At 40.3% G+C, this 17,013-nt stretch overlaps 1 protein-coding gene across 1 annotated transcript; it reads right to left on the bottom strand.

Annotated features, from left to right (window-relative positions):
* Positions 1–987: 987 nt before the first annotated feature.
* On the bottom strand, positions 988–15,464 carry LOC131936527 (uncharacterized). Its single transcript, XM_059293556.1, has 2 exons — positions 15,318–15,464; positions 988–2,398 (listed from the first exon to the last, which is right to left on the bottom strand). The coding sequence occupies exons 1-2, from the start codon at positions 15,371–15,373 to the stop codon at positions 1,057–1,059; spliced, it is 1,398 nt and encodes a 465-aa protein (XP_059149539.1). The 5' UTR covers positions 15,374–15,464; the 3' UTR covers positions 988–1,056.
* Positions 15,465–17,013: the final 1,549 nt, after the last annotated feature.

Below are 17,013 nucleotides of genomic sequence, written 5' to 3'. Positions count from 1 at the left end.
AGTGAAAGAACAATAAGCAGCAACGCCGAAAGTCTCGAAATGGGTTCCCATGTTTGTATCTTTGCTACGCCGCTGAGTCAACCCAGCTCTAATGTGTTCATTTTTTAAGTCTGGGGTGGGGGGAACCAAAGGCAGCCAGGTATAGTCCTGACTAGACAATCTTTTCATATTACAAAGTAATTACAGTAACAGCGGATTCTCTGTCACTCTCACAGCGGATATCGTTTCACTGTGACAATGGATACCCTGTCACTGTACATACCCTGTCGCTGTGGATACACCGTCCCTGTGGATATCATGTGACAACGGATATCGTGTCACTGTGACAATGGATACCCCGTCACTGTGGATACCCTGTCACTGTGACAGCGGGTACCCTGTCACTGTGGATACCCCGTCACTGTTGATACCCTGTCACTGTGGATACCCTGTCACTGTGGATACCCTGTCACTGTGGGTACCCTGTCACTGTGGACACACTGTCACTGTGGATACCCTGTCACTGTGGGTACCCTGTCACTGTGGATACCCTGTCACTGTGACAGCGGGTACCCTGTCACTGTGGGTACCCTGTCACTGTGGGTACCCTGTCACTGTGGATACCCTGTCACTGTGGGTACCCTGTCACTGTGGATACCCTGTCACTGTGACAACGGATACCCTGTCACTCTGGATACCCTGTCACTGTGGATGCCCTGTCACTGTGGATACCCTGTCACTGTGGATACCCTGTCACTGTGGGTACCCTGTCACTGTGGGTACCCTGTCACTGTGACAACGGATACCCTGTCACTCTGGATACCCTGTCACTGTGGATGCCCTGTCACTGTGGATACCCTGTCACTGTGACAACGGATACCCTGTCGCTCTGGATACCCTGTCACTGTGGACACACTGTCACTGTGGATGCCCTGTCACTGTGGATACCCTGTCACTGTGGATACCCTGTCACTGTGGGTACCCTGTCGCTGTGGGTACCCTGTCACTGTGACAGCGGGTACCCTGTCACTGTGGATACCCTGTCACTGTGGGTACCCTGTCACTGTGGGTACCCTGTCACTGTGGGTACCCTGTCACTGTGGATGCTCTGTCACTGACAGACTCATTTGACGACCTATGTTTAAATTTGCTGTGACTCAACGGCCTCTCCTTCGTCAGCACACACGTGACGTCATCATCCACGTGATCCTCACCGGCTGTGGGCACATACACCTGGACGTGAACCTTTCTCCTGACGCCGTCCGGCCTGTAGACGCCTTTATCGTAGCGGTCATTTTGCAGAACCCAGTTGGCCGTCCCATAGAGGTCGGATGAGTGAGTGGCCTCACCAGCGGACAAAATCTGGCCAGTGTCTTGCTCACGTCCCTGTATCTGAGACAAGCTCTCGTCGTGTGTAGCTATCGCAGGAACCGGTGAGTAGCTTTGTCTGATTAAACTCTGATTTGAACCGTGTTCGCGGAGATTTGGGAGCTTGGTTGAATCTGAATAGTGTCCGTTTAAATATCCGTTCGTGTGTCCGTTCTTGTACCCCCTGGGGGATTTAACCGCTAGAAGGTTAGGGTTAGTGTTCATGCTTTGTCTGGCACTGAGAAGTTTATCAAACACAGGAAATTGTTTGGGTTGGCCTCGAGAGGTGGCGCTTTCAGGCGTACAAGGGGGCGCGGCCGGGCTGGACTCCCAGAAGTTGTTATTGAGAAGTTTCGTTCTGCTGTCGGCAACTGGACGAATCTCCGACTGACACACCCCGCAGTTAATGTTCCGTACAGTGCCCGGGCCTGGCTTTGTTTTGCTGTGGTTTTGTTGAATTCTGAGCGAGTCTGGCGTGGAGGCGTTCGACTGGTCACTGGTAGAAAGGTGTGGGCTTTCGGACGAATCCTGCTTTGAAGTTTTCCCGCTGATCTTCTCCCCTTTCAACAGCACCCGGCTAAAACAGTGATGGTCGGGGGACTTCCTGCTCCATGCATCCTGGTGGCTCTTCACTTGCAGGTCTGTGGCACACCCTGTTACTTTAGAGTCGAAATCGCTTCTATTTTTGTAAATACCCTCAATGATCTCCCTTTCTCCGCGAGTCAGAGCCTTTTTGTCACGAAGGAACATCCGCCCCGGGCTGACGGAGGGGTTGCGGAGTGGGCTGAGGGGGGACAGGGCATAGCTAGGCACAATGTGGCACTGTAGCCCGGCCAGCCGGTCGGAGGACAGCTGGGGGATGTTGGCGATCTCCCGGTACAGCTTCGATACGGAGTAGCTCTCGTCATCTGACCAATCGTAGAAGCGGGCCACGCTCACGTGACTGCGAGGCATCACACAGAGACCACCGGATGTTGATGGTTGTCTAGACTGTGAGGCGATGAAGCGAGGGGACTCAGTGAAGGTCTTTGAGCGTCGGCACAGTAGCGGTCTGAAAAATTACAATGTGAAGATGGTAATGGCATGGCATGTAGAATGGTATGAATTATTTCAATTGGAAGATGGTAATGACATAAATAATAAGTCAGTTCGGTGACTACATGTTAAGTATTAAATACAATGTTTAGTCATTTTAATAGCGTTACACTGGAGTTATTAAAAAAAGATCTGTTAATATTATATAAACCAGCTGCCGACCTTAAAAAATGACGCTGAAATACATGATCCTTTGTGATTAACGTTGACCGTAATGTTGTCAATATTAATGGTCAACTTTCTATAATGGAGTGTGTAAGCACCTAGTTTCTGTGTGTATGTGTTTTGATAGTTTATGTTTTGATGTATGTATGCAGTCATTTATGGGGAGGATGAGTTTCCTTGTGTGTCTGTATCTCTATGGGATGTGTGTGTGTGTTTGTGTTATTATGAATGTGTGAGTGAATTTGTATGGTTTTCTATCAATGTTTAAGTCTTTGTACGAGTTAGAATTCGACCATGTCAGTGTATGTGAGTGTATGCATATGTGTGTCTACGTTTGTGTGTGTATGGGTGTGGGTATGTTAATGCGAGTATGAGTGCGCGCGTGTGAGTGCGTGTATGTGAATGTTTGCCCTCTCTTAGGAAATGGTTATTTCATTAAAGCATCATTCGAGATTTTAATTAGAATCTCTTGTTCTATACGCTGATCGTTTGTTTGAAGAATATTGGGGTAACCGACTATACTTAAAACAGCAATTCCTATACATACATACATAGAAGTTTACTAAAACCTAAGAAATAAACACTGTAAGCAAACACAGGACATTTTATTTTCCATTTAACTTAACGTGGCGTGGTGCCGTTTCTGTAAAAAAAACTGAGAACAAAAGGACTCTGCTTCAGTTGCTACAGTGATCGATCATTGAACAGACTTGTGATTACTGATCGCGTATTGAATGGTTATCGATGCCACCATTTGTAGGCTGGGACCGAGCGTGTAATGTAACAACTGATGGGATTTTTTTTATTAGACCAGCGGACTCTGATTTCAATTGATCGAGAAAAAAAAAGGTTTTATTTCATGCACTTAAAATAATTGAAATTTAAAGCCACTATGTTTAAAATACAATTAAAATATTAGAAAGAAAAAAAAAAGGTTTTATTTCATGCACTTAAAATAATTGAAATTTAAAGCCACTATGTTTAAATTATAATTAAAATATATTTAAAAAAAAACAACGAAATAGTAAAGAAATCCTTACATGAAAACAATAGGTTTTTATGTATTGTGATGTGACATGGGGGGAGGGGGGTGGTGAGGACGGGGAGAGTTGGAGGGTGAAATCAGCAGCTATTATGTGACGTCATCTATGGGATGGTATCATGTTCGTGGTTGGAATGCCATGACAGTTTCATGCGACGTTAACAAGTCGGGCGTGAAGACTTGTCTACCTCAGTTTGTGGTCGTTGTGGGAAGTTTTCTGTAGGCGACACCCACATGTCACAGCAAATAAAAAATAAAATAGACAAAAAACAAAACAAAACAGAGAGCGAACGTCTGACCGGAAATCACACATTTAGGTCTCTCTCGCATCAACTTGACCGCCAAATATTCATTTTATTTAATTGTTTGAGGTTAGCAACGGCTGAACCATTCTTCAACAGGGCATATATCTTACAGAGTAGTAGATTCTCAAACTCAACAGAGACTTTTTTTCATAGTAGGATGTGGGATAATTTAGACCGTCACTTATTATTTACTAGTCCCGTAAGGTAAAAATTCCGAGTATTTTGTTCCCCTGAAAATGTTGAGAATTTTTTTTTAGCCACCTCCGGAAACCCGATTTATTTAAAAAGCTCAATGCCCGTGGGTCCAGGGGGTGGGGGGGGGGGGGGCGTGGGAGCACGGGGGCACATAGGACCTTGGGGGTCAGTGTTTTTTGTCCCCCCTCATTACATGGTTGTTACACTGGGGCCAAGACGACTGTATCAAATTAAAGAAAACCACACAGCACCCACGTCACACGGTAAATAGAAAACAGGACCGATAACTCTCACTGTTTATTCGGCTAAAAAAGAACCACCGGGAAGTCCCACAGAAGTTTTCCCAAACAATCCACAGAGCCATTTCCTAAACCTTTATCCAACGTGTCGATAGAGGAAAGATATTATTGAGTTCGATTCACAAGCCAAGACATTTCGGTATCGACTCCTTCTCTTTGATTTACGATCAACTTCATTTTCAGAATCGATATATTGACTAAAAAAAGCGATACTTGTATCTGACATTTGTATTTAAGCATGTAAAGAAGAAAATAGGCAAAACCTCTGAAGTATCGATTTGAAATTTCTGATTTGCAATTTTAATTAACATTTTTCTAGCTTCTAACAGAATCCGATTTTAGCGTTTTTTCCCCCCGAAGTTTTCTAATTTTAAAAAGCCTGTTTATAATGGTATGAACGAAAATTAGAAAACTGTGTTCATAATCTCCATCATGCTGTCGTGCTGACGAAAAACAAATTGAGCAAGTGTTTCCTAATTAAACGATAACAGAGCCTGTATATTTGTACAAACTAGAGTTGTTTCCCTGTCTAGCTACAAACAGTGTATAAACACCACCGGGAAATGATGTAGCAACACAAGATTCTATTCACAGATCAAGTTAAAACTGTTTGGTCTTGTTAATGTTAATGTCACAGATATAGTCTAGTTGGTCAATGTTGGTCAATCTTGGTCAATGTTGGTCAATGTTGGTCAATCTTGGTCAATGTTGGTCAATCTTGGTCAATGTTGGTCAATGTTGTTGCATATTTCTGGCAGCAAAGAATAGTGTACATAAGAACACAACTGCACATGTTCACACGCACATACACACAAGACGCATACAACACACACTTGTCCACACGCGTATGTTAACACACTCACACATACACATACATTAACACAATTTAAAACACACACACACACACACACACACACACACACACACATATATATATATATATATATATATATATATATATATATATATATATATATATATATATATATATATATATATATATATATATATATATATATATGGTTGAGTTTTTGGGACATACAAATCTTTAGTTGACGAGTGTAGATTAGATATGTGTACTATGTGTTTAGTCTTGTTAATGGACGAATGTTCTACCTTTGATAATTCATGTTGTGTTACCAGAGAGTAAGTGAGATTTATTTAATCATACTAGTTACTAAGTTCTTGCTTGACAAAATTGTATACAAATGCTAAAAGCGCGTTGAACTGATACGATATTCACACTTTTATCATCGTTCTGGTTACATTTCACGCTGACACACAAGCCAAGCCTTGCCTGAAGCCGCAGTGAAATAAATCAGTGAGTCACAATATGTTGTGTTGAAAACAGTGATATTCGAGGAATATCACTGTATCAAAATCTAACACAAGCTGAAAAAAATAAAACGGCAACCCCAACGCTACCCCCCCCCCCCCAAAAAAAAATCACTAACCTCAATCATTCATGAAGCCTATAACTATAACCTAAACCATCTAAAAAAAATTTATCATTGACCACTCCGCCCCCCCCCCCTACGCGAGAAAAAAGTCTGGAAGAAACACTGACTACAACTCAAAAGCCTACCGTAAGTAATAAACTACGCAAACGCTAACTCAAACATAACATAGCAGAAAACTAGGCACAGGAACATGGTACAATATGTTAGAATGTGATAAACCTAACAATGATCCTAAACACAACATCCCAGATGTAATAAAAATATTTTATGCACGAGAAAAATGGCCCGTTGAGGAAGGATACAACGGGTGCTAGGCTGATAGTGCTGTCTCTTTTCTATAAACTAAAACCACCCCCCCCCCCCACACACACACACCATCCCCCCACCCACCCCCCACCCAAAAAAAAACATGTCTACCGTCCCATTCAACGAAATATAATTATATACTTTTTCCAGTGTCCGCCCCCTCCCCGAAAATTCTACCCCCGCCCCCGAAAATTTCAAGTACCCCCACCCCTCTACGGGGAGTAAAAAGTCTGAAAGAAACACTGGAGTCGCGCTTAGCCACTACCCGAAGAATTGCATTAAAGAAATTGCAAGAAAACCACTTTTTAGATTAGACACATTAATTAGGCGGTAATTTTATTATAGAGTATCGATGAAGAAATTTCTTTTGAGTTGGGGAGGGGGGGGCTCAGACGTTCTTAAGCGGGGATGTTGCTTCGCCCCTACCCGAAGAATTGTATGCAAGAAACTCTTCACAGCAAACCATTTAGATTAGACAAAATTGCCTTTTTATTCAATGTTTACTTGAGAATCAATGACGTCATATTTCTGTGTGCACTCTCCAGCTTGAGATTATTTTCTACTCTATGCTAAATGTGACGACGTCATACTTCGTTTTTCGAATTACTATGCATGTTTTTAATTTGCTTGTGTTTTCTCTAGAGCGTTCTTGTCAGATAGATAGATACACAGACAGCGAAACTATTAGTATTAATTACGTTTTTAAATTAAAGTAAAAATCAAATTGAAGCCGGTAGAGAAAAGCTTTGTTTTAGTTATAACGTTTAAAAAAACCAAACAAATAAAACAACCAAAATTATTAAAAAAGTGAACAAGCGTTCTTGTCCAGTAACTATTCGTTTCAGATACACATGCCGGTTTGACTTTTGAATACCACATTCTTCAGCTCCTAAAGATCGGATAAATGGATCCTTTACCTGTGTCCATACAACTTCGATTCGGATACGACAAGAAAAAGTAAACTCGCACCGTGTCGCTCAAGTCAAACAGCCGAACCCAAAACAGTCGAAGCCAAAACAGCCGAACCCAAAAACAGCCGAACCCAATAACCTAATTTACCGGGTGTATTGAGACGTGAGGTTACCTAACGAGTCAACAGCACCAGTTAATGAAGCTCGTGGCTGCTTTGATGTCGTGGGTGTTTAAAGTTGATCGGGCCGTCTTCATTGAAGTTACGTCAAGCCAAACAATACGCTATAGAGTCGAGTCTACGGCGGTCAGCCCAGTCGCTTTCTTGGTTCACTATTCTATTTTAACGTTAAGAGCAGAGGCGTAGCCACCCATTCAGGCGCCCGGGGCAAACTATCAATCTTACGCCCTCGCCTATTTATATATTTACTAACGTTAGCGAAAATGCACCCTACCCCCATTTTTAAAACGGGGGGGGGGGCGCTTTTTACCAGTCACTGTCCCTTAACAGTTTTTATTTTGGTATTCCAAAGTTCATGTAGAAAACAATAAGTTCGTAAAGCTAAGTGGCATTACATTTTCTTCACTTCGACTGTGTGTGATTCAATAACGCAGCTGAAAACAAACTGTTTATTTTCTATTTCAACCCGGGTCGGGCGCCCCACCCATCCTCCCTTAGCTACGCCTTTGGTCCAGTGGGTTGGTTGGACGGTGTTGATCAAACAACTTCGAAAACGGCCCACTGCCTACGATATGATGTACTGCTCCTACCACTGCTTACCGCCCTTGTCACGATTGCTGCCCCTGTCACGCTTACTTCCCCTGTCAAGGTTGTGGCACTAATTACGGCCCCTGAATTCGCCCCCTGACTACAAGCAAATTCAAATGAGCGCCCGATAAAAGAAAATCACTGATCACGTTTCGATACGTACCATTTGTATCGATGGGATAATTTCGATTATCGGAGCTGCGATGAACAGCGATAGATTTAAACCAGAGATCAATATCCATCCATCGATCGAACACGAGATTTCGGTGTTGTTGTTGTGCTAATACCCTGGGGGTCTGTACATAAATTAAACACAAGGCATTCACGTGAACACGCTTACATACAACATGAGCATTTCTTCTTCTTTCCTCTTAACTGTAATATTGGAGGAGATTTCCTCCAACACAAGTATACGTGTCGACATGTTAGTTTTACATGACCCATTGACTCCGATTCCAGCCTGCTTAATCCATGTTCTCAAGATCTACCTACAAGGCAGCAGTTGTTTGATTTAGGAGTTTTCTCTCCTAGAGGGGTGTTGCTGTTTCCAGGTAACGAGTCTCATCATCCTGGGGATCCGAACTCGGGTCTTTTGGAGTTGGCAATCATACGCTATGTCGACCTCTCAACCAGTGTTTCTTCCAGACATTTTTCTCCGGGGGGGGGGGGGGGGGGGGAAGAAGGCATTTATATATTCTATATAATATTTTCTCTATAAAATCCACTTTGTTCGGGGGGGGGGGGGGGGGGGGGGACGGTAGAATTTCTTCGGGAGGGGGGGGGGGGAGAGGGGCTTCCCCCGAAGAGGTGCCTGGAAGAAACTCTGCTCTCACGTTTTTTTATAACACTGTTTTACCAGATGTGTACGAAAGGTGAATATATATATATATATATATATATATATATATATATATAAGCAATGATTTACACACACAACACATTATCGAGCTGCTTTAGAATATACTCACACACATTTTAATCCCTTTACATCTTTGGCCTCTTATGAATCACCCAGCTCAAGTTCGAATATTAAACAAAACATTTCACCACCAGTACTTAACTCACACATACAAATCTGTTCTCATTGAAAAACACGAGAACAGCCTAAATAAAAAAAAATGTTCCCATGGATACAAGCTGATATTTACATTTTATGGAGTGAACAGACTATAAACGATAAACGAGAGAGTTAGTGCTAATCATCACACTGTTTATCCGTGAGAAAGTATTCACAGAGAAATTTTTAAACTGCCGAGACTGTCGCAAGACTGGTACCGATCCGCGAGACAGTTTGGTAATCGATACCTTGTATACGGGCAGCCGACTTTTTCCCGCCTGCCCACCAGACGACGGTGTGGCCGTCTGCTTGTTTGGGGAAATAAAAAAAAATGATCTTTTGATGTTGGCGGTTGGCGAGGGAGGTGGGAAATGAAAGGAATTGTTCGTGTTGTGTTAGCGGCTGGGTAATGTTCCTGATCACAGGGGTAATTAAGTTGCTTAATTGGATCACGTGGGAGCGTGCTGATTGGTTGGTTAGTCGGTGGATGGTCAGAAATTGGTCAGTCTAAGGACAGAGGTCAGTAACCGGTCAGTCTAGGGGCAGAGGTCAGTGACTGGTAAGTCTAGGGACAGAGGTCAATGACTGACCTGTCAGTCTAGGGACAGAGGTCGGTGACCGGTAAGTCTAGGGGCAGAGGTCAGTGACTGACCTGTCAGTTTAGGGACAGAGGTCAGTGACCGGTCAGTCTTAGGGCAGACGGCAATTGACCGGTCAGTCTAGGGACAGAAGTCAGTGACCTGACAGCCTAGGGGCAGAGGTCAGTGACCGGTCATAAGTTACTTTGTGGTCAGACTATCAATGAATAAACGACTTGCTTCCTCTTCGTTTTAGGTCAGGAACTTAATAAGGCTGAGTAGACCCGGGACCCAACAGACCCGAACTGAGGACCCACTCATCAAGGGCAGCTTGAATTTGTCAATGTACGCACTACCCTCCCCCTCCCGCAACACCAAAACACAGTCGATTCATGTCACCAACAGCTCGATATCGACAATTTTCGGTAATTGGAACTAGATTAGGCCGGATTAAAAAATAATTATCATCAATAGAGCGTAGTCTTAGGTTGGACGGAGTCCCTGCATCGAAAACAGAAACTTGATACAACGGCATTAAGAAAACAAGATGCCAGCCATGTAACAAACAAAAATAAAAGAAAACCAGGGCTTGTTCTGGAAGACAAGGATTCAGCAGACCAGAACGAGAACCGGAAGTGCTCTGCACAGTTGAAATGGTAGACATGTTAACTGCAGGGGACTTTCCAATATCTGTCGGAAAATGTCGGGCACGGAAAAAAAAAACGCAGGAATATAGCCAGTATAGTGGCAGCAGTGCTATAAAGTTTAATCGTTTTAAGGTCAATATAATTATGTTCATTTGATTAAACAGTTAGGAAAACAGCTATGCACTTAAGACATTAAAAGCAGTTATTCATCTTATAAATAAGATTAATTTCATTTTATAATTTGGTCGATGTTTATTTTAAAAATCAAAATGGGAAATTATTCATGCTATAAATAACACATTTATTTTTGCTTTAGTAGTTGGCGAAATTACAAAGATTAAAGTAAAAATTAGCTTAACTAAAATCCAGCTTTAATGACCCAGTACGAAAAATACTAAACATAACGAAGTATTCAAATTTATGTTAAATTCTTTAATTAACTACAAACCTGTTTTAATGATCCAATGCGAATAAATATTAAACATAACAAGGTATTTAAACGTTTGTTTAGTTTGTTACATAAATAAAATAAAAAAATATCAGCAACATATAGCAGTACATACAAGCCACATACGAGCTATCTCATGAACAATCTTACCGCCGCGAAAGTTGAACCGACCAGCATTGTTCGCACTTCGTCATTCGAACATTCTGGCCTCTCGTATATAGAGTGACGTCAAACATCGTACATCACCTTTAGTACACTTTGTCACAGTCCACCTACTTATCACACCAAGAATCACAGATTTGTTTTCATGTACTGTTTTATGACCCTTCCAATTCTGGAATAATAAATTCAGCGTGTAAAGTGCAACCCGACGAAGCGAGGAAGAGATACCGAATGTCGTTAAAAAGTGGTCGACTTCTTACATCAGACTTAAATAGACGACTGGTGGAATTTAAAAACCGGTGTTGGTTAAATATTGAACTTAGCGAATCGTTCGATTTGAGGCCAATATGGTGAGACATGCATACACGTTGGTAAACATAAGGGAGGGCGCGAGACGACCGGTCCACGCCCGACCATTTGGACCGGCTGATACACGGCCTACAGGACCGGTTGATTACAACCTACTGGACCGGTTGATAACAAACCTATAGGACCGGTTGATAACAAACCTACAGGACCGGTTGACACCTACAGGACCGGTTGATAACAAACTTACAGGATCGGTTGACACCTACAGGACCGGTTGAAAACAAACTTACAGGACCGGTTGATAACAAACCTACAGGACCGGTTGATAACAAACCTACAGGACCGGTTGATAACAAACTTACAGGACCGGTTGACACGTACATGACCGGTTGATAACAAACTTACAGGACCGGTTGACACCTACAGGACCGGTTGATAACAAACCTACAGGACCGGTTGACACCTACAGGACCGGTTGATAACAAACTTACAGGACCGGTTGATAACAATTCTACAGGACCGGTTGATAACAAACCTACAGGACCGGTTATAACAAACTTACAGGACCGGTTGACACGTACAGGACCGGTTGATAACAAACTTACAGGACCGGTTGACACGTACAGGACCGGTTAAGATGACACTGACCAGGAACAGTGGAGAAGATCTTGTGCCAGATCACTTGTATCAAAAGTAAGTGACGTCAACACGTGAGTGTGAGGATAGCCCTCCTCTCCACCCCCACCGCACCCTCACATTAAGTGGGGGGTATCATTTTACCCACAAAGTCAATGATCTAATGGTTTCTTTTGACTTTTTATTTCTTCTATAGCCAGGGTGTCGGCTACTACACTCGTAGCGTTTTATTGCCCGTTTGGTTAGACTGGTTGGCGTACAAGGGGATGTTACTCGATCTCCTGACGTGAAAAAGGGGAGGCTACTGGATATCTTTTGTAAATACAGACTTGAGTTTTATATGGACGTATGCAGGGAACGATACTTAAGGTGAGAATTGAAGTCAATGATTATGTAGAGGGTGTAACGAAGGCAGCGTGCCAGTAGAGAATTGGAAGACATAAAAAAACATTTGGGAGTGAAGTAGGCGGCGTAAGAATCAGAAGACAAATGAGTGGCAAGTTGACTTTGATTTAACAGTCTTGACTAGATGACTTTGACTTGTGATCTTGATAAAAAGGACTTTGTTTGACTTGAATGAACGAAAATGTAATTTGTTTAAAATCGTATTTGTTTTAATCACAGCGTTGAGTGTTGTTTACATTTTATGCTGGATTAGAAGTTCGTTTGTTACTAGTTTAGTTGACTAATACTTCAAAAAGAAATTTAAAAAGAAAACAATATTTTCTCAATGACTCATTAACATAATTAGGAATGAGTTTTCAAGTTTTCTATTCTAAATTACACACATCCCACCACCTAAAATTAATTGTTAATTACAGAAAATAAGAGGACAATTAAAATCTTAGTAAATAAAAAATAGTGCAATGATTATTTCCAATAAATACATACATTAAACAAATCAATACTTTAGACCAGCATGCTCGCGTTTGATTTAATCTTATTCTCACGACCTTTCTCGGTAAATTTTCTTAATTACAAGATCTCTTATTTCTTAATTATAGGGGCTTTTAATTTCTTTATTATAAGGCTCGCGCGAGTGGCTCTCCATAGTTGTTAAGTCGAACTACACGTTGAAAATGCGAGATTATAATTAAACAGCTATAGCCGAAAAACGCCACTTCAATTTTCATGTTTCTGTAACCCAATCACGTGATTCCCGTGTTACACGAGACACACACTCCACTCTAGATGGGAAACAGAAGTAGACTTTGTTTAGTTTACCGCGCTTGGTTGGGTTCCATTCAACCCCCTTAATCCAAAACTTCCTACCGATTACCGATTAATCCCTTTCTTTTTTTGCTTAATTTTTTTTAAATAGAGCATTGTTGGTGGATCAGTTGTGTGCAGTGTGTAACGTAATAGTTTGAAATTGTTGTTACAAAGTGTTGTTGATGCATCAGTTGTGTATAGTGTGTAACAAAATAGTTTGAGATTGTTTGTACAAGTTGAAAAAAAAATAACTGTATTGATAATTCTCGCCCACGCTGTGATCACCTACTAAAATAACAAACCGTGTCTCCTACATTGGTTCCAAACAGAACGCACCACAACAAATATTAGCACTATGGTTATACATTTTACAAAATTTAGCCTTTGGGTTCTATTTCAGGTAATAGAAGACATGTAAAATGTAGGCTTTTGGGCACTTTTCGCTCAAGTGCAGGAAAAAAAAAAGCCATACAAAATGTAGGCTTTGGGCACTTTTCGCTCAAGAGCAGGAAAAAAAAGCCATACAAAATGTACTAATTGCTCTAGTTCATGTAATAGAAGACATGTAAAATGTTAAATTTTGGATCTAGCGTAGGAAACAAAATTTTGGAGAAGTAATTATTTCTCGAGTGACACTTACAATTATTATTGTTAAAAAATATTACATGTTTACATTGATGCAAAAGTTAAATGTTATTTTTTTTTGTTAAAAATATTATGTGTTAACTTTGATGAAAATTTAGATTTTATAGAATGACGCCGTTTATATTAGTACCAACAAACCTGAATTGGATTGGCTATTAAAAAAACAAATTGGTTTATAAGAAACAACGGAAAAAGACCGACGTTTCGATTTGACATTAAAATGTGAATACAGCGGTAAAGTACGAGACCTGATATTCTATAACAGCACGATAAATATCATTTGAGTGGCAGCCTTCATTACCAATGACGAGACCCCCCCCCCTCCACCCCCATCCCACCCCCTTCAATCAAATCGTGTGCTTTATATGACATGGTTAAATAACGTGAACACTGTGAACATAAATTCTTCAACACAAAGACATACCATTGAAACAAATAAATATATTGCCAAATAAAACGAAGATAAACAATCGACTACCAATGCAGTGTTATGAAATGGATGGACTGGTTGCTACAAGTTGCTAACAGTTAAAAAAAAAACATGTTTAGTAGTATGCCAGGCAACAGCAACTTTATGTGAATGCTGTGGATATTTTCTAAGTCCAGTGAGTACGAGCTACATAACTAGCACGATGTCTGACGCGTCTAAAATCTGTCACGTTAATTTTCACCAAGTTAGCGCTATTTGGGTGGTCTATCAATTAAAACTGACCAATCAGGGCCTTGCAGGCATTTATGAGAGATGATTGTTGATTGGTTATTATATTTTTGTCTCACCTTTCAAACCGTGATTTATATTTAAGAAAAATGCTTCTAAACGACACACATAACATCCGACTACATCATTTAGCATGAATGTTTTCAGACTTAGTGTCAAAACATTATATCAGAGGCGTAGCCACCCTTCCCGGCGCCCGTGGACAAACTTTCGATTTGCACCCCCCCCCCTCTCAAACTTTCGATTACCTTTTCCAACCCATTTTGGCGCCCCCTAAGGTCGGCGCCCGGAGACATATGTCCCCCCTGCCCCCCCCCCCCTCATCGCTACGCCTCTGCATTATATTTAAACTTGTGATTTATTTAGTGAAGTAAGTTTGGATCAAATTACCTAAACGGTATTAGAAAACAATCTTCTATCGAGTTTTAAAAAAAAAATTATAACTGCTGATTGTTAAGGTGAAGATTAGTGTTAGGCTTAGGCTAGCGGTACCAGCATATACTGATAACTATTAGGGCAAGTGTTAGGTTAGCGATATTATGTATATACGAGCTAATTAATTGTAAACTTGATTACATTCATGTTTCTAAACTTAATGTCATTTAGCTTAGCCACGCCAATTTAATTTATGAAAACGCAATGCGCGAAACATTGTAATTCGGGAGCGTCGAGTAATCTTTTTAACGGAATTAGAATACTGATAAGTATCACAATTGTGTTGATTATATAAGCTCTACAATTAAAAGAGGGTAGGGTCAAAATTAGAGTTAGGCTCAAGTTCAGGGTTAGGATTATGATTACATTCAAAGTTATGGATAAGCTCAGGATAGGTAAAGTTTAGGCATGGGTTTAATATAGGCGTATGTCTATGGTTAGGATTAGAGACCGTTTTATGATGGTAATGGTAAAAGCGCAACTAAGATAAGACCTGCGAATTATTTGTGCACATTTAATATCTTAGAAACATCTAATTAATAATTACATTTAATGAAGCTAAAAATGACGTCACTCACCGAAAGGTACTCGGCATCCGCTGTCCGGCAGAAGTCTGAGACCGCTGAAACTTCATCAGCCGCGCGGCTGGAACTGTTTCCGGTCTAGCCGACGGGGTCGTGACCTTGGACGAGATGGGGCCAGACGTGAGGCCCCACCTCACGGGCTGCCCCATGCTGGGGGATGTCACGTGACAAAAAGGACAGGTGCACGAGTCTGGAGAAGGTAAAAAAAATATGGCGTTTGTTGTAGCTGATGTAGATCAATAATTTATTGTATGTAACTTCGTCATACGTCGACAACTGCGTGTCGATGATTGGAAAATGATGACAAGATCGATGACGGTTGATTGGGACATTTTTATGTGTGGTGCTGTAGAGGTAGACCTTTGGCTCTGTGTAGGCGGGGAATCGTCACAGGTTGTGTGTGTGTATATATATATATATATATATATATATATATATATATATATATATATATATACATATATATATATCTATATCTATATCTATATCTATATCTATATCTATATCTATATCTATATCTATATCTATATCTATATCTATATCTATATCTATATCTATATCTATATCTATATCTATATCTATATCTATATCTATATCTATATCTATATCTATATCTATATCTATATCTATATCTATATCTATATCTATATCTATATCTATATCTATATCTATATCTATATCTATATCTATATCTATATCTATATATATATATATATATATATATATATATATATATATATATATATATATATATATATATATATATATATATGCTTACATTTCACAGTATAGCATACATTTGTTGATTTGTGATTTGTAGTTTTGGAAGAATACTATACAATATTAAAAAAAAACTTTCACAGAGGGTAGATTAAAAAACAAAAAACTACGAATTTAATCATAATTTAATTTAAGAAACCTCATATATAATTAATAAGAATTTATAAAATATATAATAAAAATGCACGTATTAAGATACAACAAGTATTGCTGTATCTTAATGTTTGCAAATTAATATGTTGAAATTAAAACACATACTGATTAATATCAAATAATGAAGGTACCATCTGACTCTGACTTAACGTAACAAAAATAATAACAATACACATTTACCTCACCAAATTGTTTAAGTCACGCTAGCGACCCTGCCAAGATGAGGAAATAAAGGAAATAACCATACATAAACACAGCGTTGGTTCATCACGCGAGACAACTTTGTTTACATGAGAGATCCAAGGGAAATGAACTCCAGCACAATTGTCAGTCATCTCCCTTTGTACAAGAGACAGCTACACGGTGGTGTAATTTAACTGTTGGTAGGTCGACACGACCTTTCGGTGTGACGTCAGTGCAAGGTCACCACGGATTGAGATAGAGATTTTAATCTCTTACCGTGGTGTCTGGAATCTTATGAACGCCAGGTGGTACAAGGTAATGCAGGTGATATTAGGTGGTAGCAGGTAGTATTAGGTAGTGCTTGGTAGTTACTTGTAAGATACTTGGTATCTTGTGGTATATAAGGTAATGTTGAGTGATATCAGATATAATGAGTGATACTAGATGATACAATGCGATACCAAGTAATACTAGATAATACAAGATGTTAATAAATGCTACAAACTCATAATAGGTAATACGAGGTGATACAAGATGATACAATTGCAATAAAGGTGGGATAATGTGTAAGTTG

Source organism: Physella acuta, unplaced genomic scaffold (genome assembly GCF_028476545.2).
Source record: "Physella acuta isolate Inbredline_101_S28 unplaced genomic scaffold, ASM2847654v3 ptg000179l, whole genome shotgun sequence".
NCBI classification, from domain to species: domain Eukaryota; kingdom Metazoa; phylum Mollusca; class Gastropoda; family Physidae; genus Physella; species Physella acuta.
Note: the sequence above shows the minus strand (reverse complement) of the source record. Positions and strands in the feature narration are given on the sequence as shown.